At 38.1% G+C, this 19,656-nt stretch overlaps 3 protein-coding genes across 4 annotated transcripts in view; all 3 read right to left on the bottom strand.

Annotated features, from left to right (window-relative positions):
- Nucleotides 1-2,565: 2,565 nt before the first annotated feature.
- On the bottom strand, nt 2,566-6,907 carry LOC121849218 (apoptosis facilitator Bcl-2-like protein 14). The gene is made up of 5 exons (XM_042335513.1): nt 6,476-6,907; nt 4,827-4,943; nt 4,650-4,720; nt 4,261-4,542; nt 2,566-2,903 (listed from the first exon to the last, which is right to left on the bottom strand). The coding sequence occupies exons 1-5, from the start codon at nt 6,900-6,902 to the stop codon at nt 2,871-2,873; spliced, it is 930 nt and encodes a 309-aa protein (XP_042191447.1). The 5' UTR covers nt 6,903-6,907; the 3' UTR covers nt 2,566-2,870.
- A 2,760-nt stretch (nt 6,908-9,667) lies between these two features.
- Nucleotides 9,668-19,656, bottom strand: part of bcl2l13 (BCL2 like 13) — a 40,978-nt gene continuing 30,989 nt past the window's right edge. Inside the window, exon 8 of the mRNA XM_007904985.2 lies at nt 9,668-12,210. Coding sequence (XP_007903176.1) covers nt 11,471-12,210 — 740 coding nt within the window. The 3' untranslated portion in view covers nt 9,668-11,470. The remainder of the gene's footprint in view (nt 12,211-19,656) is intronic.
- The window catches only part of LOC103179329 (apoptosis facilitator Bcl-2-like protein 14), a 16,149-nt gene continuing 10,047 nt past the window's right edge, over nt 13,555-19,656 (bottom strand). For both annotated transcript variants that reach the window (XM_042334859.1, XM_042334858.1), the window contains exons 2-6: nt 17,459-17,892; nt 15,814-15,930; nt 15,637-15,707; nt 15,248-15,529; nt 13,555-13,892 (exon numbers count right to left, since the gene is read on the bottom strand). In XM_042334859.1, the coding sequence (XP_042190793.1) occupies nt 13,860-13,892; nt 15,248-15,529; nt 15,637-15,707; nt 15,814-15,930; nt 17,459-17,885 (930 nt within the window). In that variant the 5' untranslated portion in view covers nt 17,886-17,892 and the 3' untranslated portion in view covers nt 13,555-13,859. The remainder of the gene's footprint in view (nt 13,893-15,247; nt 15,530-15,636; nt 15,708-15,813; nt 15,931-17,458; nt 17,893-19,656) is intronic.

The raw sequence follows: 19,656 nt of genomic DNA, 5'->3' as shown, positions 1-19,656 counted from the left end.
TCACCCACAAAATATAGTCAATTCACTTTACAGTATATTCTGTGAAGCACTTTTAGACGTCTCAAAGACTTGATAAGACGCTGTATCAAGTGCAAGGATTATTATCAGTAAGGGTTCTCTCGCTCCTGATCATAATGTAGTGACCATAGCTGAAACATGTGCTTGTGTGCAGATACCGGGAGCATATGCTCAGGTTTGAGTGTGAGCCTGTTAATGGCCAATATTTAAGCTCACACTTAAAGAATGACCATTTGGGTAAGAAACTGCATTACTACCTGTACTTAGGCAACTTTAGCGCAAAATGAGCCACCACCCAAAGGAAACGAATGGGGATGGGGGAATGAACAAAATGTATAAACACATTTATGAAAGAGTTAACTGAACTCCAAAAACTCAAAGGAAAAAGGAAGGAGTTCCATTTTAGAGCTGCACGAAGGGCAGTTGTGATACAAAACTAGTGGGATGAAAGATGAAAAATATTTTGATATGGAATTAATGGTTGAAAAAGGCTGTGCACAGGTCCTCTTTTGCAAAGGATCAGAACACGAGAAATTAAAGGAAACCACAGGAAAAGGAGCATTTGATTCAATAGAAACAAAAACACATTTGCCCTCAAAATAAACACTCGCTCCATTTTACAGTGAATCCTGTGAACTGCTTTGACATCCTCTCAACATGAAAGGTACTATATCAAATGTAAGGATTATTATTATGATATTATTAGTTTAACTCACTCTAATTTCTAAATGGTTTCCAGTGACGGGTCACCCAGATCAATAACACGGCCACATTACATATGAATGGATATTACTTTTCTTAATATATTTGAGCTTATTAAAATAGCTACTTTTTGAGGGAGGTTGATTTTTTGTTCACTAGGTATTTTATCAAACCATTAGTATTATTATTTCAGAAAATACAAGGAATTGGAATAAGCAAACAATTGAGCTAAGGAAGAAGTTAGAAACATTAGATTTCAGTTAAAAGAACTGGGTATTTTATAATTTATACTTTTTATTTCCAAAATAGGAAATAAAATATGATTTTTTTAAATTTAAGAAACACTCAAATATTTTACAACTTATACCTGTATTTTACAATATATATCTGAATGTTACAGCAATATGGTTTGGATTTAACATTATTTATTGAACTCAACTTTGTTAAAAACTAGAAAGTGTAAATCATGCACTAAAATTATTTTGGGGGTTAGTAAAAAAAATGGTGACAGGAGTCTTATGAATTTCACTCTGGAGAATACTGGAAGCAAACCAGTGAATGCATGTTTTATAGCAGAAAGAATGCTCCAGAACACTGCTCAAAAGATCATAAGATAAGTTTGGATGAAGAAGGCACTTCAGCCCTTCCAGAATATTCACCTCCCATCAAAGCAACAAGCTGTTTTTTTTATTCAAAATGCTGAGTGACACTCAACCTAATAATTAATAGCAGCAGAGGTAGAAACAAGCAACTTAACAAACCCATTTCCCTTAACTTTGTGTTTCCTATCAGCAAGTCCTTAAATCCCATATAGAAAGTTGATTTAAATACCATGTAAAACATTTTTTCATCTACAAATTCCACATCATTCCACTTTACAGTATATCCTGATGACTCCTCCTGACATAAAAGGCACTATTCAAAATGCAAGGATTTTTAAAAAAAAAGTTGGCATTCAGTCTCCACCTGGTGGCAACTATGTGCAAAGTAGCCTTGCTGCACCGACCTTTCCTAACTCATAATAATTGCTTTAATTGATAATATTTGCAACCGGAACCACCCAAAAAAAGCAAGACACACAGGTTTGACGGAGTGTATTTTTATTGAGCCAGAGTATCTACATTCCTTTAATTTTAATATTTTATGTCATGTGTAAAACAAAAACATTGATTTGAAGACTTGAATATCACTTTGAGGGGTTTATTTGCTACCATGTAAAATTAATTATATTCTCATTCACTGTAAACCTGGATACAATTCAATGCAACCCAATGTGTTTTTAACCAATATTATTATTATAAGGTTTCTTATATGGTGTGTGATGTGACAAATTGGATGATATTCTTAGTGAGACATTATACTTTCTGTGTTCATAATAACAACATTTTAAAATGGCAAGGTTTTATTCAAGGCACTCACAATTTAGGAACCTGGGCTTTTTGGCTGCTTTTTTCTACATTTCCCCTGTGTTTTTTAAAAAAGTTGAATCATTTTCTGGAAAATTTCCCTTGAATTTCATGTAGCAATCAAGGGACATTTTGGAATTTAAGGGAACTTCTAATGTTACTTTGGAAATATTCTGGTATAACCTGTTCTTAAAAATATCCTTGATCTCACACTTGTTTAGTGTTACAATTTTCCAAAGGGAAATCTCCTGAATGTCCAGTTTATAGAATGGATTCAAATGAAAAGCAATCTTTAGGATCACAAAATGCCCCAAAATACAACTTCTGAATCTGATCAGTACAAACTAGATCTAAAATCTAGATGGTCAACACATTTCTTCTCATTTCCTCTTCCTGCACCATCCAATGCCAACCAGCATCACACATAACAAGAAAAAGATTATCCTGAAGACTTTATTAGATTCAAGAAGGGTGTGTCGATTGAAACTTCTGTGTCTGCTTTTCCTGGATCAGAAACAACTGAAATCAAGCTGATTAAGAGTTAGAGTTTAAACACTCCTGAAAAATCTCAGTTTCTGTGGATTTCCCATTCCAGTTGAAATTCCAGGCTCTGCAGGTGAACTTGTCAATGAGGAAGCCCAAGGGTTTAAATCTGTGACAGTGCTGGTTGGCTCAAAAGGAAAGTCTTTCAAAGTGCGAGTCAAGGTCCTGGCTTGATGTTACGACTGCACATCACCCAGCCTCTCAGTCTGTAAGCTCCTCTTCCATTATCTTTTGCTGGAGAGGTTCAAAGAAAGTGGTTAATTGGGAAGAAAGTGACAGACAAAAAAGTACAGTAAATTGTTATTTCTCAAAAAATGTAGAAATGAATTTATGAACAAAGGCAAAGAAATAATTCTGGAGCATCAAAGGAAGGGAAAAGATAAAACACAAACGAGTGTTGTATAGCGGTGCAATATGTGTTTACGAATATAATTTCACACATTGGTGGTTGTGGGAGTGGGACTCAGTTTCAGCCAAATCCTTGCACAAGATGGCAATTTAAGATTTTGTGTAAAATTAAATACCAGAAATATCTGCCCTACTTCTAAGAAGAGTGAGTTATAGACTCCTCTCTGTCTGTGGGGAGTGGTTTGACTGTCTAGAAAGTGGTTGAACTCTTACAAGTGATATTTATAAAGTGATTCAGACTGGTGGTGCAATACATTGGTATAGCAATAATGATAAGAAATAATACTTGAATTTGATAGAGCACCTTTTGAATAAGGAGGATGCCAGCAAAATACCAATAAAACACAAGAAGCTCTATCAGAGACTTGTGCAAACTGGTTTACTCCACCCATGTGGAATTTCATTCCTCCACTTTATTTTCGGGTTCCAGGGCCCTGTTCTTTGGTTTTAGTGAGAAGCCACAGAGCAGGTGTTGAGAGTGAAGCCACTTAACCAACACATATTTGCATACAACCTCTCAAAAAGATCATGAAAGCAGTTCCAATTGGGAGGCCAGCTATCTCATGAAGTCTTTTTAAAAATAATAAAATCTTTTTAAAAATATATATTCTCTTTAGCACTAGAGTAGGTGATCAACCTTAGAATAATGTCTTGGTGCAATTTTACAACGATGGGGGTGAGATATTGACCAGGGGAAGTAAAAGGGTAAAATGAAAGTGCCAGATAATGATAGGCATGGTTGTGTTCCTGAGGTTAGGGGCGAAAACCTGCAGGCTCGGCTACTGATGGTGGCACAGAGAATTCGGGGGGGCGGAGGGGGGTGTGGAAATACAAGCAGCCATATTAGTGAAGAGAAGTGGGCAAGCAGAGTGGAGTTGGAGAAGATCAGAGAGATAGAGAGGGAGATGCTTGGTTGTAAAGGCATTTATAGGCAAGGGAAAGCACCTTGAAATCGATCAGCAGGGAGACTGTGGAACAGAGTGAGGACTGGGATAATGGACATGTGGAGTTTAGTGCGGGTGTAAAAAGCAAAAAGAATGAAGCATTTTCACTACTAACAGAAGCAGCCATGCATTTGAAAGATAGCACCTGATAACCAGAAAATTAGACTGACTAAAGAAGGTCCCGCTCTTTGGATTAAGGTTTAAAGATTAGAGAAAAATCTGTAACAGAGCAAACGTACCCATCCTCCCTGCTCCGTGATCCAGGTGCAGTAGTTTTCCTGTAAATACTTGGCTCCAAAACCCATAACACGAGCCATGGGATGGTTCCCAAGAGCCGCAAACTTAGTTGTCGCATGCATCACAAAAGCAATCTGATTCAGCTTTCCATTCTCTTTGCTCGCTGCCTCAGAGCTTGTTTCTTCAGGCAAAGCAACTTGGATTACACAATCCATGACTTTTTTGAAAAGTGAAATAGATGGAATTTTACCAAAGATTTTGGAAAACTGGGGGTCATTTTTCATCTAGGAGGAAATAATAATAAAAAAAAGATTATTTAAGCACAAAGAAACAAGCTCATCTGAATTGCCGGCATTTAGAAACTGGTGTAGAAAGAATTTAATGGAATTACTTCTTCATTTAAATTATCTCCCGAGGTGGTTAAGATCTTCACAATCTGATCAACAGCTCTCTGTTCTTCATCTGTAAAGCAAGAAGTCATTTCATTTCTGGGTTAAAGAGTGACGAAAGGTTTTAAAGAGATTTTAATTTTTTTTTAATAAAATGGTGTTGTTGAATGCCTACTTACCTTCTGAATCCACTTCTAAACTAGTAGAACGAAGCAGTCTGAATTTAAACCCTGTCAACTTAGAATCAATGATCTCTTGCAACACTTCTGCAATTTCATTAAACTGAGGTTCAACTTCTGAAACGAGAAAAATTAGAAGTTAAGGTTACAAATTGAACAGATCCTGCTTTTATTAACGCAAATAAATGCTTATTCCATAGCGGGTGGGCAATTCCTCCTCCAAAATACATGGTATAATTAAAGGAACTATATATCAGATCAATATCGTGAAAGGTTTCTCCACCACAACACATACTGGAATTCCTATTATCTTTTACCTACTGTCTGTCAGTCATGCCGATGGTAGCCCCAATCCCTACAGACGAGACTTCACATGTTTTCTAGTTTAAACGGCACAGGACAGATTTTTGATCAATACAGTCACACATTGCTTATCTTAATGCCACGTTCTGATGATTGAATGGCTTTTTCCTCAATGTAAAGACAGCACTTCAATGTAAACTATGTCACATTTATTACACGGTGTAATGGGACCACTCCCCAAACACTTACCTATTACCCATGATATTATGTAGTTTTATTAATAATACCTTGGTAAAATTAAATGAAATCATTTGCTTCACAACGGATACATGACTCTTTAATAGTAAAACAGAGCCTTGCAAGAAATCAGAATAACTACTGGGCCTTTTTACATACTTCATAGTTACTTTACATGTTTTGGTTACTCCCGGTTTACTGTAAATGAGAGCAAGCCTGCTTTAGAAATCTGCTCCTGCCTTCACACCATGAAGAGGCCATAGTATTGAAACTGGAGTGGTGAATTCCACTCGCCATTCATATCACTGGTGTGGAACTTCACATTAATACCAGAGCAGTGATATATACAATAGTTTTAAAATATAAAATACAGGTGACTACAGATACCTATGCAGACAAGGTAGCGTACGTATAGAAAGGCAAAGATCATCTTGGACTGTGTTGCAATTAAAACTTGAGACAAAGGTGCATTGGCAGAAATCTTACACCTGGAGTTTAAAATGGGACAATTCTACCAAAAATATTACTCCATTTGAGGGTTTCTTTCTTCTTTGCTCCTTGACCGTTTATCAATGCAAGACATATATTAGCTGGTAAATGGAACACTTCCTACTGTGGAGACTGTGTGCCAATATCAAATGTCACACCAAAAAACTAATCCCAGGAGGAGATATGTCAGCGCTTTCATTATAAACCAATCACAGATGTGAAAATAGAAAGATGTACGCACAACTTATCAGAACAAGAATTACTGTTTCTTGCAGTTGCTACTTGGATGCCTGCCACCAATTTAACTGGAAAAAGAGACACACAGGGAAACTCCCAAAATGTGGAGCTAAAGTGGGTGGGGGGGGGAATCTCCGATTTACCAAAAGTCATTTACCTTGTTAAATGGTATTTAAGAGTTTAAAGAGTTAAGAGTTTAGGGAGTGCGTTAACAAAGTGCTCCAAATATGCTGGACCATAAAATGTGCATTTCGGCTGCTAAGACCCTAGTCTCTTTTGTTTCACGATGAGGACCGAGAACTTGTTGATGAAAGGAAAATGATTTACAATTAAAGCTGAAAAAGATTATCAGCTATTTTACATGCATAAAACACATACAGTACCATGTTCTTGTGGTCGCTCGTAAATGATGTCTGGATAAGACGATAATGGCATAGCATCCCCTCCACTCTCCTCCTGCACCTGTGCAACAGGGGAGGCATATTCATTTGCCTCTGCTCGTAAACACTGCGGGATACACCGTCTCCATCCAGATTTCTTCTTGCGTTTGGATTTACGAGCATGGTTTTCTGAGCGGGTTTTGTCTTTTCCGTTTTTCTCTCTCTTCCCCGAATCATTGACCATTTCTTCAGTTTCACCAAATGCTCCATTCAGAACGATCTCTTTGTCCGCAGCGTTTAACTGCGAGACTTTATCTAACGGCAAAGTCCGTTTTGCATAGGCCATCAATATTTTGAACTCAACGCTGTCCATGTCTGTTGGACTGGAATCCAACATGATCTCATTCTCTGATTCATCAAGTGAACCCATGGTTTAACTGCAACAAAAATAGCAACATCTGTGATAGGGCAGAGAGACAATGTGGACATTGCATTAATGTACAACAAATTTCCATGCCCCTGAACCTTGCTCACCGAATGTTCAATAAAAGAGAAAGCAAGAGCTCAACTGCCATACCAATCGGCAAATAACCAGCCCATATTCACCGTCCAGTCTTAAACAGGAAGAATGATCACTTTGGGATACCTCAGATTATCAGTGGCTACAGAATGATGCTTCAACAGAAATCACCACCTCCGGCAGAGGAGAAAATGAACAAGTGTAGAAAATCACATTTGAGACTAGTTGACTGTGAAGAGCATGACAAGCTGAACCTGATTCACATTTTCCGACAAAAAAAAATAGTGGTGGAATGATTCAAACAAGAACCTTGGTGGCATTTCTGATATCAATTGAAGTGCCCTGACTGCAGTCCCTCCTCCAAGCTAATGGCATGTTGTACATGCCCAACCCCTTTATTTACTGCATCTCTCTCTTCTCTAGTTTACAACTCTCACTTGGGGTTATCTTCCATTTCACATTTATTTCCAATAAATCAAAATTTGAAATTAAATCACACCAGAAAATAACAAAACCGTAAAACACAAAATAAGGCACCAAAAGGAGCTCTAAAAATGTATAGCTGTAAATAATCTTAAAGTATCCAAAGGTTAAACAGTAAAGTTACATCTACAACAAACAAACCATAGGTGTTCTCTTTGTGTACTCGTGATTACGATTGTGTTAAGAGGTTTCGATTTCGAAAGGCAGTAAGTGGGGAATTTTTTCCTTCCTCATACTTGTATCCTGCACAACATTGCAAGAAATCACAAGATCAGTTTGGATGCAAAAGCCAATTCCAGAGTACCCACCCTACTGATCACCCATCACAACATCAAGATGTTTCTTGAATTAGTCCTGGTCTCATATTTCCAGTCATTAATTGCCCTCTGGGTAATGATGTACTTGGTATCTGTCTTGAAATTGCTCTTTCTAATCTTAAACCTGTGTCCTCTTGTTCCATCTCAGTGCATCTGAAAATATTGTTCTGGGTTTACTTTTTCAATCCCACTCAAAATCTTATATACAGTACACCCCTGGCTTACTGGACTTAGGGTATCTGGAATTTAATCTTAGTCAGACCGAGCTGGAAACCAAAATTTTAAAAATAAATATTACACAGGCTCCCGCTGGCCCGACTATAACAGCACGCTGAGCAGCCCACATGATGCCCACACTTTCTCGCCTCACTGGCCTTTGTCTGAAATTTGCATTAACAGCAGTGTAATAATAATACTTGCATTTGATACAGTGCCTTATCACGTCTTCGAGACGCCCAAACTTTCACCCCGCCGGGGAATCGAACCCAGGTCTTTCGCTTGGGAGGCGAGTGCTCCAACCGACCACTGAGCCTCAGGACAGTGGAAGACGGTTTAAGCCGGTCACACCAAGACCGGCTGTTTTGTCCGTCTTACGCAGCGTCCAAAGTTAATATTTAAAATTCCGTTGTGCTCAGCTACTGAGCAGTCGCTCCCTCTCGCACCGCGACACAAATCCTGTCCAAACATCACGATTGCCAAGCGCGGTCACGCTGTTAAAAATCAAATTATGCTAAATCACAATGACCAGAGAAGTACGATGCAGCTCGAGCACAACTTCTGGGAAGACTGAACCCAAACTGAGTCCTGCTTCCCTGGTTTATTGGGTGTTCCCCTTGTTGTAGGGATCGCTGGGGTCTGACCGACCCCAAAGCCAATGAGCATTGAGTGACACGCTTCATAACAGTATTGCCTCCATCAAGCAAGTGGTAACGTTAAAGAGCAAATCCACCTAATGCTGTTTTACATATTTCAGTTTTAAAATAGGGAGGTGTGCTTTTTCTTTGAATGAAGATAAGGCCATTCATTATAGGGTGTTATCCTGCAAAATCCTTTTTAACTATTTCACCTCCCACCAGGAATGATTTATCTTGGATTTTGAAATCTCTAAAATGGGAGCTAAATTATAAAATTTCACTGATCTGACCAATGCCAAACCTTACTACAGTATTTCCATGCTTTGGATTGGAAGTATATATTTTATAAAAATGTGCTTTTGAAGGGACTGTATGAAATTAGTAACCAGTATAGACACACAAGCTACCAGCACAAGAATGGTATCGCTGGCTCCGTTGAAGTGAAGCAGTGAATTTATATGAAGCAAATGTATACTTATAAACACGAACAAAGCTCTGCTGAGTACCACTGAATACTAGTTAACTTTTTAATGTTGGTGAACAGCAACCAGTACAGTAGGTTCCACCAATATCATACGACCCATGGACTGCCTAAGTATCCCCAAAAATAGAAAAAAAGGCAATTATACAATATACTTTTCATCTAAGGCTACCAATGGCTGAGCCATCACTACACTGTACCTCCAAGTATTGTTGGTGAGTCAAAAAGGCCTGTAATCATTAATGCCTTGGACGATTGATGACATATCGAATGGTTTATTAAGCCTGGCTCCTTGGGAGTCTGGAAAGGCCATAGACTGACTCGATTCAAACCTGGAACTTTTTGACCTTGTTTCAACTCAAAAATAAAGGTCAGGGCCATATCCTATTACTTTCCAAGTGGATTAAATCCCATTATATATGAAGTAGAATGTTGATGGAACATTATTTGGATTGATCTAACTGCTGGCATGAAGTGATATTACAATGAAATCCAGTAAGAAACGATTAAAAAACAAGTCATTTGTGGGACACTAGTGCAGAATATTACATGCTTAATTTTTACTTAACAAACAGGAACTCCATATGGGTACAACAAAAAGTTTGGAAACTACATTTTGCCAGTTGTATATTTGATGGCAAAGTATAGGCAGAGACAACTGTGATCAAGTCTCACAAATGTGACTAGTAGTTGGGATCACAAATGGACCTGGGAGAAAATGATCCGAATAACAGGAAAGTCAATGTCCCACAGCTTAATGCAACTCCATTAACCACCAAGTTTCAACAAGTGATAAATATGGATTTCCATTGCTGAAACCTTATTAAGCTTTGAAGCACCCACAATTGCTATTTAAAAGCAATCCAGATGATAAAATCCATCACTATGTATAAAACATCTTTAGTTTGATGGATACCATTATGTCAATTATTTCCTTTCTTAAACAAACAAAAATAAAGAAATCCAGCATATTGTAAAAAACTACTGTTACTGTATTTAAAGATCACAGAGAGTGTTGTCAAGCATACCATGAAATTCACTGCATCTTGTTATTTTTATTCTCTCCTGGATTTTTTTCTTAGTCTCTTGCAGATTATTACATCCTCTAAATCAGAGTGCATTTTATAATGTAATAATTCTTAAGTTACAATCAATTCTATATTTTCAAATTTATACTTGTACTAAAACTGCTCAAACTTCTAGCTAATTTCTAGATACTGTAATACAACATTTTATTTCAGAAGTAAAATGAACCACCTAAGAAATTGATTTGTTTTAAAAATAGGATCTTGTGGAGATTATAAACCATTTGAACAGACTAACTGAATATATAATGATGGAAGTTTTTTCTGAAAATAAACACCCCAAAACAGTCTACATTTTATTGTCTTTAACTCATTTATGAAATTCAGTACAAATTGCAAAGCATGGGCTTAAAAAACCAACTTTTAGATACTATTGAAATCGACTGTGCTGTCTAAATTGGGAATATGTGAATTTCAGAAGTTCTACTACAACCGTGTTTAACTAAATACAATTGATGTTAACTGCCTTGTGAGAAATGGCACATCAAATCCGGTTTCTTAATAACGCCAGCAGTAGTAGTAGCTATCCACAGCTACATTAAATGTCACTAACGCATAGGCACACCGTGCTAATGAAGTTCTCACTTCTCACCAGTAAACACACATCTTTTCTCTATGAAGCCAAAAAAAAAAGCAAGGAAGATGAAAGCAGGGGAGAACAAAATTCAGCACAGAATAGACAAAACAACTAAGTGAACTAGTCTTCACATGAGTGACTAAAGAATATTCAACAATTTAAAAACAGAAGAGTAATGTTATAGCAATAAGAATCAAAAGAACAGAAAGAAAAAAAACAGTATACAGATAAAAATATGCCCCCCAATTAACTAAAACCTGACACCAATTTGCCTAGAAAGGAACATTTAACAAAGTTCTCTTCCATATCATAGACTTAGTTTCAAAGGCTTTTTTTTATAGCTTTTTTTTGTTTCAATAGTAAATGGTATTTTGGATTATACCACCAGTTTATTCCCAGAGATTCTATTGCATACAGATTTGTATAGGACACTTCCTGTATTCCACGATTTATTTTGTATCACAAACTAAGTTTATATTCTCTCAGTATGTTAGCATTACAAAATTTTCATGCATTTGTATTCATTATCTGCCCTCATTAACTGTATTTTCTTCACTCATTGCATGTTCTGCTATGCAACTTAATAAACAGGCTTGATTCCTGTCACAAAACAAATCAATTGTAGAATAGAAAGGTCTTCCCAATTACTTTTCTGAATGATGAACTGTTCATTTACTTAAATTATTTTTTTCTCAAAGCAAGAGCCACCCCAACTGCTACAACTAACATTACAACGGCAGCTCCACCATAAAACAAAATAGATTTGTCCTCGTTTTCTCCTTCGGGAGGAAAAGTCTCTTCCGTAGCTTCTAGCTTCGTCAGGTGAGCCTTTTCAACCTTTTCCTCTGTTCCAATCTCCCCTTCAGGCTTAGTTTCTTCTGGCACATGTTCTTCCCTATCACTTTTCTTGAATTCCTCCAGTTGTTTTTGTATTTCCAGTGGGAAGGATGATTGAAGCAATTCACTTGGTTTGCCGGACATTTCATGTTCGGTTTTTTCCTGTTTTACAGAGGTGGCTGGGGGGGCAGGGGTAGAAAAAGGAGCACTTTCAGCCACTTCCTGTGCTTCAGCTGAAGGCTTATTCTCCATTGATGCAGTTTGTATAACAGGAAGAGATTCTGCTTCCTTGGCTGCTGTAGTTACTGGAACTGTTAGCTCCATTTCCTGGCTCTCTTCAACAGCTTCAATAATCTCTTCTTTCTCCACATGTACAATATCAGAATTGGAAGAATTGTTTTCACTTCTTTCTTCACCACCACCATTACTGTCCACGCTTTTCACATCCTCTGGATCCATGGATAACTGTTGCCACGACTCGGTGCCAAGAGAAGCCGGTAGGACTTCAGTATGCCAGCTTTGGCTAGTAGACAATGAGGTTGGCAAACTTGCCGCCTGCCAAGAACTTGTTACTGTTAGAGGTTAAAAATGGTGACAGGAGTCTTATGAATTTCACTCTGGAGAATACTGGAAGCAAACCACAGTGAATGCATGTTTTATAGCATAAAGAATGCTCCAGAACACTGCTCAAAAGATCATAAGATTAGTTTGGATGAAGAAGGCACTTCAGCCCTTCCAGAATATTCACCTCCCATCAAAGCAACAAGCTGTTTTTTTTATTCAAAATGCTGAGTGACACTCAACCTAATAATTAATAGCAGCAGAGGTAGAAACAAGCAACTTAACAAACCCATTTCCCTTAACTTTGTGTTTCCTATCAGCAAGTCCTTAAATCCCATATAGAAAGTTGATTTAAATACCATGTAAAACATTTTTTCATCTACAAATTCCACATCATTCCACTTTACATATATCCTGTGACTCCTCCTGACATAAAAGGCACTATTCAAAATGCAAGGATTTTTAAAAAAAAGTTGGCATTCAGTCTCCACCTGGTGGCAACTATGTGCAAAGTAACCTTGCTGCACCGACCTTTCCTAACTCATAATTGCTTTAATTGATAATATTTGCAACCGGAACCACCCAAAAAAAGCAAGACACACAGGTTTGACGGAGTGTATTTTTATTGAGCCAGAGTATCTACATTCCTTTAATTTTAATATTTTATGTCATGTGTAAAACAAAAACATTGATTTGAAGACTTGAATATCACTTTGAGGGGTTTATTTGCTACCATGTAAAATTAATTATATTCTCATTCACTGTAAACCTGGATACAATTCAATGCAACCCAATGTGTTTTTAACCAATATTATTATTATAAGGTTTCTTATATGGTGTGTGATGTGACAAATTGGATGATATTCTTAGTGAGACATTATACTTTCTGTGTTCATAATAACAACATTTTAAAATGGCAAGGTTTTATTCAAGGCACTCACAATTTAGGAACCTGGGCTTTTTGGCTGCTTTTTTCTACATTTCCCCTGTGTTTTTTAAAAAAGTTGAATCATTTTCTGGAAAATTTCCCTTGAATTTCATGTAGCAATCAAGGGACTTTTTGGAATTTAAGGGAACTTCTAATGTTACTTTGGAAATATTCTGGTATAACCTGTTCTTAAAAATATCCTTGATCTCACACTTGTTTAGTGTTACAATTTTCCAAAGGGAAATCTCCTGAATGTCCAGTTTATAGAATGGATTCAAATGAAAAGCAATCTTTAGGATCACAAAATGCCCCAAAATACAACTTCTGAATCTGATCAGTACAAACTAGATCTAAAATCTAGATGGTCAACACATTTCTTCTCATTTCCTCTTCCTGCACCATCCAATGCCAACCAGCATCACACATAACAAGAAAAAGATTATCCTGAAGACTTTATTAGATTCAAGAAGGGTGTGTCGATTGAAACTTCTGTGTCTGCTTTTCCTGGATCAGAAACAACTGAAATCAAGCTGATTAAGAGTTAGAGTTTAAACACTCCTGAAAAATCTCAGTTTCTGTGGATTTCCCATTCCAGTTGAAATTCCAGGCTCTGCAGGTGAACTTGTCAATGAGGAAGCCCAAGGGTTTAAATCTGTGACAGTGCTGGTTGGCTCAAAAGGAAAGTCTTTCAAAGTGCGAGTCAAGGTCCTGGCTTGATGTTACGACTGCACATCACCCAGCCTCTCAGTCTGTAAGCTCCTCTTCCATTATCTTTTGCTGGAGAGGTTCAAAGAAAGTGGTTAATTGGGAAGAAAGTGACAGACAAAAAAGTACAGTAAATTGTTATTTCTCAAAAAATGTAGAAATGAATTTATGAACAAAGGCAAAGAAATAATTCTGGAGCATCAAAGGAAGGGAAAAGATAAAACACAAACGAGTGTTGTATAGCGGTGCAATATGTGTTTACGAATATAATTTCACACATTGGTGGTTGTGGGAGTGGGACTCAGTTTCAGCCAAATCCTTGCACAAGATGGCAATTTAAGATTTTGTGTAAAATTAAATACCAGAAATATCTGCCCTACTTCTAAGAAGAGTGAGTTATAGACTCCTCTCTGTCTGTGGGGAGTGGTTTGACTGTCTAGAAAGTGGTTGAACTCTTACAAGTGATATTTATAAAGTGATTCAGACTGGTGGTGCAATACATTGGTATAGCAATAATGATAAGAAATAATACTTGAATTTGATAGAGCACCTTTTGAATAAGGAGGATGCCAGCAAAATACCAATAAAACACAAGAAGCTCTATCAGAGACTTGTGCAAACTGGTTTACTCCACCCATGTGGAATTTCATTCCTCCACTTTATTTTCGGGTTCCAGGGCCCTGTTCTTTGGTTTTAGTGAGAAGCCACAGAGCAGGTGTTGAGAGTGAAGCCACTTAACCAACACATATTTGCATACAACCTCTCAAAAAGATCATGAAAGCAGTTCCAATTGGGAGGCCAGCTATCTCATGAAGTCTTTTTAAAAATAATAAAATCTTTTTAAAAATATATATTCTCTTTAGCACTAGAGTAGGTGATCAACCTTAGAATAATGTCTTGGTGCAATTTTACAACGATGGGGGTGAGATATTGACCAGGGGAAGTAAAAGGGTAAAATGAAAGTGCCAGATAATGATAGGCATGGTTGTGTTCCTGAGGTTAGGGGCGAAAACCTGCAGGCTCGGCTACTGATGGTGGCACAGAGAATTCGGGGGGCGGAGGGGGTGTGGAAATACAAGCAGCCATATTAGTGAAGAGAAGTGGGCAAGCAGAGTGGAGTTGGAGAAGATCAGAGAGATAGAGAGGGAGATGCTTGGTTGTAAAGGCATTTATAGGCAAGGGAAAGCACCTTGAAATCGATCAGCAGGGAGACTGTGGAACAGAGTGAGGACTGGGATAATGGACATGTGGAGTTTAGTGCGGGTGTAAAAAGCAAAAAGAATGAAGCATTTTCACTACTAACAGAAGCAGCCATGCATTTGAAAGATAGCACCTGATAACCAGAAAATTAGACTGACTAAAGAAGGTCCCGCTCTTTGGATTAAGGTTTAAAGATTAGAGAAAAATCTGTAACAGAGCAAACGTACCCATCCTCCCTGCTCCGTGATCCAGGTGCAGTAGTTTTCCTGTAAATACTTGGCTCCAAAACCCATAACACGAGCCATGGGATGGTTCCCAAGAGCCGCAAACTTAGTTGTCGCATGCATCACAAAAGCAATCTGATTCAGCTTTCCATTCTCTTTGCTCGCTGCCTCAGAGCTTGTTTCTTCAGGCAAAGCAACTTGGATTACACAATCCATGACTTTTTTGAAAAGTGAAATAGATGGAATTTTACCAAAGATTTTGGAAAACTGGGGGTCATTTTTCATCTAGGAGGAAATAATAATAAAAAAAAGATTATTTAAGCACAAAGAAACAAGCTCATCTGAATTGCCGGCATTTAGAAACTGGTGTAGAAAGAATTTAATGGAATTACTTCTTCATTTAAATTATCTCCCGAGGTGGTTAAGATCTTCACAATCTGATCAACAGCTCTCTGTTCTTCATCTGTAAAGCAAGAAGTCATTTCATTTCTGGGTTAAAGAGTGACGAAAGGTTTTAAAGAGATTTTAATTTTTTTTTAATAAAATGGTGTTGTTGAATGCCTACTTACCTTCTGAATCCACTTCTAAACTAGTAGAACGAAGCAGTCTGAATTTAAACCCTGTCAACTTAGAATCAATGATCTCTTGCAACACTTCTGCAATTTCATTAAACTGAGGTTCAACTTCTGAAACGAAAAAATTAGAAGTTAAGGTTACAAATTGAACAGATTCTGCTTTTATTAACGCAAATAAATGCTTATTCCATAGCGGGTGGGCAATTCCTCCTCCAAAATACATGGTATAATTAAAGGAACTATATATCAGATCAATATCGTGAAAGGTTTCTCCACCACAACACATACTGGAATTCCTATTATCTTTTACCTACTGTCTGTCAGTCATGCCGATGGTAGCCCCAATCCCTACAGACGAGACTTCACATGTTTTCTAGTTTAAACGGCACAGGACAGATTTTTGATCAATACAGTCACACATTGCTTATCTTAATGCCACGTTCTGATGATTGAATGGCTTTTTCCTCAATGTAAAGACAGCACTTCAATGTAAACTATGTCACATTTATTACACGGTGTAATGGGACCACTCCCCAAACACTTACCTATTACCCATGATATTATGTAGTTTTATTAATAATACCTTGGTAAAATTAAATGAAATCATTTGCTTCACAACGGATACATGACTCTTTAATAGTAAAACAGAGCCTTGCAAGAAATCAGAATAACTACTGGGCCTTTTTACATACTTCATAGTTACTTTACATGTTTTGGTTACTCCCTGGTTTACTGTAAATGAGAGCAAGCCTGCTTTAGAAATCTGCTCCTGCCTTCACACCATGAAGAGGCCATAGTATTGAAACTGGAGTGGTGAATTCCACTCGCCATTCATATCACTGGTGTGGAACTTCACATTAATACCAGAGCAGTGATATATACAATAGTTTTAAAATATAAAATACAGGTGACTACAGATACCTATGCAGACAAGGTAGCGTACGTATAGAAAGGCAAAGATCATCTTGGACTGTGTTGCAATTAAAACTTGAGACAAAGGTGCATTGGCAGAAATCTTACACCTGGAGTTTAAAATGGGACAATTCTACCAAAAATATTACTCCATTTGAGGGTTTCTTTCTTCTTTGCTCCTTGACCGTTTATCAATGCAAGACATATATAGCTGGTAAATGGAACACTTCCTACTGTGGAGACTGTGTGCCAATATCAAATGTCACACCAAAAAACTAATCCCAGGAGAGATATGTCAGCGCTTTCATTATAAACCAATCACAGATGTGAAAATAGAAAGATGTACGCACAACTTATCAGAACAAGAATTACTGTTTCTTGCAGTTGCTACTTGGATGCCTGCCACCAATTTAACTGGAAAAAGAGACACACAGGGAAACTCCCAAAATGTGGAGCTAAAGTGGGTGGGGGGGGAATCTCCGATTTACCAAAAGTCATTTACCTTGTTAAATGGTATTTAAGAGTTTAAAGAGTTAAGAGTTTAGGAGTGCGTTAACAAAGTGCTCCAAATATGCTGGACCATAAAATGTGCATTTCGGCTGCTAAGACCCTAGTCTCTTTTGTTTCACGATGAGGACCGAGAACTTGTTGATGAAAGGAAAATGATTTACAATTAAAGCTGAAAAAGATTATCAGCTATTTTACATGCATAAAACACATACAGTACCATGTTCTTGTGGTCGCTCGTAAATGATGTCTGGATAAGACGATAATGGCATAGCATCCCCTCCACTCTCCTCCTGCACCTGTGCAACAGGGGAGGCATATTCATTTGCCTCTGCTCGTAAACACTGCGGGATACACCGTCTCCATCCAGATTTCTTCTTGCGTTTGGATTTACGAGCATGGTTTTCTGAGCGGGTTTTGTCTTTTCCGTTTTTCTCTCTCTTCCCCGAATCATTGACCATTTCTTCAGTTTCACCAAATGCTCCATTCAGAACGATCTCTTTGTCCGCAGCGTTTAACTGCGAGACTTTATCTAACGGCAAAGTCCGTTTTGCATAGGCCATCAATATTTTGAACTCAACGCTGTCCATGTCTGTTGGACTGGAATCCAACATGATCTCATTCTCTGATTCATCAAGTGAACCCATGGTTTAACTGCAACAAAAATAGCAACATCTGTGATAGGGCAGAGAGACAATGTGGACATTGCATTAATGTACAACAAATTTCCATGCCCCTGAACCTTGCTCACCGAATGTTCAATAAAAGAGAAAGCAAGAGCTCAACTGCCATACCAATCGGCAAATAACCAGCCCATATTCACCGTCCAGTCTTAAACAGGAAGAATGATCACTTTGGGATACCTCAGATTATCAGTGGCTACAGAATGATGCTTCAACAGAAATCACCACCTCCGGCAGAGGAGAAAATGAACAAGTGTAGAAAATCACATTTGAGACTAGTCGACTGTGAAGAGCATGACAAGCTGAACCTGATTCACATTTTCCGACAAAAAAAAATAGTGGTGGAATGATTCAAACAAGAACCTTGGTGGCATTTCTGATATCAATTGAAGTGCCCTGACTGCAGTCCCTCCTCCAAGCTAATGGCATGTTGTACATGCCCAACCCCTTTATTTACTGCATCTCTCTCTTCTCTAGTTTACAACTCTCACTTGGGGTTATCTTCCATTTCACATTTATTTCCAATAAATCAAAATTTGAAATTAAATCACACCAGAAAATAACAAAACCGTAAAACACAAAATAAGGCACCAAAAGGAGCTCTAAAAATGTATAGCTGTAAATAATCTTAAAGTATCCAAAGGTTAAACAGTAAAGTTACATCTACAACAAACAAACCATAGGTGTTCTCTTTGTGTACTCGTGATTACGATTGTGTTAAGAGGTTTCGATTTCGAAAGGCAGTAAGTGGGGAATTTTTTCCTTCCTCATACTTGTATCCTGCACAACATTGCAAGAAATCACAAGATCAGTTTGGATGCAAAAGCCAATTCCAGAGTACCCACCCTACTGATCACCCATCACAACATCAAGATGTTTCTTGAATTAGTCCTGGTCTCATATTTCCAGTCATTAATTGCCCTCTGGGTAATGATGTACTTGGTATCTGTCTTGAAATTGCTCTTTCTAATCTTAAACCTGTGTCCTCTTGTTCCATCTCAGTGCATCTGAAAATATTGTTCTGGGTTTACTTTTTCAATCCCACTCAAAATCTTATATACAGTACACCCCTGGCTTACTGGACTAGGGTATCTGGAATTTAATCTTAGTCAGACCGAGCTGAAACCAAAATTTTAAAAATAAATATTACACAGGCTCCCGCTGGCCCGACTATAACAGCACGCTGAGCAGCCCACATGATGCCCACACTTTCTCGCCTCACTGGCCTTTGTCTGAAATTTGCATTAACAGCAGTGTAATAATAATACTTGCATTTGATACAGTGCCTTATCACGTCTTCGAGACGCCCAAACTTTCACCCCGCCGGGGAATCGAACCCAGGTCTTTCGCTTGGGAGGCGAGTGCTCCAACCGACCACTGAGCCTCAGGACAGTGGAAGACGGTTTAAGCCGGTCACACCAAGACCGGCTGTTTTGTCCGTCTTACGCAGCGTCCAAAGTTAATATTTAAAATTCCGTTGTGCTCAGCTACTGAGCAGTCGCTCCCTCTCGCACCGCGACACAAATCCTGTCCAAACATCACGATTGCCAAGCGCGGTCACGCTGTTAAAAATCAAATTATGCTAAATCACAATGACCAGAGAAGTACGATGCAGCTCGAGCACAACTTCTGGGAAGACTGAACCCAAACTGAGTCCTGCTTCCCTGGTTTATTGGGTGTTCCCCTTGTTGTAGGGATCGCTGGGGTCTGACCGACCCCAAAGCCAATGAGCATT

Source organism: Callorhinchus milii, unplaced genomic scaffold (genome assembly GCF_018977255.1).
Source record: "Callorhinchus milii isolate IMCB2004 unplaced genomic scaffold, IMCB_Cmil_1.0 Scaffold5, whole genome shotgun sequence".
Lineage (NCBI taxonomy): Eukaryota > Metazoa > Chordata > Chondrichthyes > Chimaeriformes > Callorhinchidae > Callorhinchus > Callorhinchus milii.
This window is presented reverse-complemented; position numbering and strand designations above follow the sequence as displayed.

What these genes read in the sequence shown, in the direction of transcription:
- LOC121849218 (XM_042335513.1), bottom strand. Translation starts at nt 6,902, where the DNA reads ATGGGTTCACTTGATGAATCAGAGAATGAGATCATGTTGGATTCCAGT. An exon ending in CGAGCGACCACAAGAACATG is followed by an intron (nt 4,944 to 6,475) that starts GTACTGTATGTG and finishes TTCTCGTTTCAG; the next exon opens with AAGTTGAACCTCAGTTTAAT. An exon ending in TTTAGAAGTGGATTCAGAAG is followed by an intron (nt 4,721 to 4,826) that starts GTAAGTAGGCAT and finishes CTTGCTTTACAG; the next exon opens with ATGAAGAACAGAGAGCTGTT.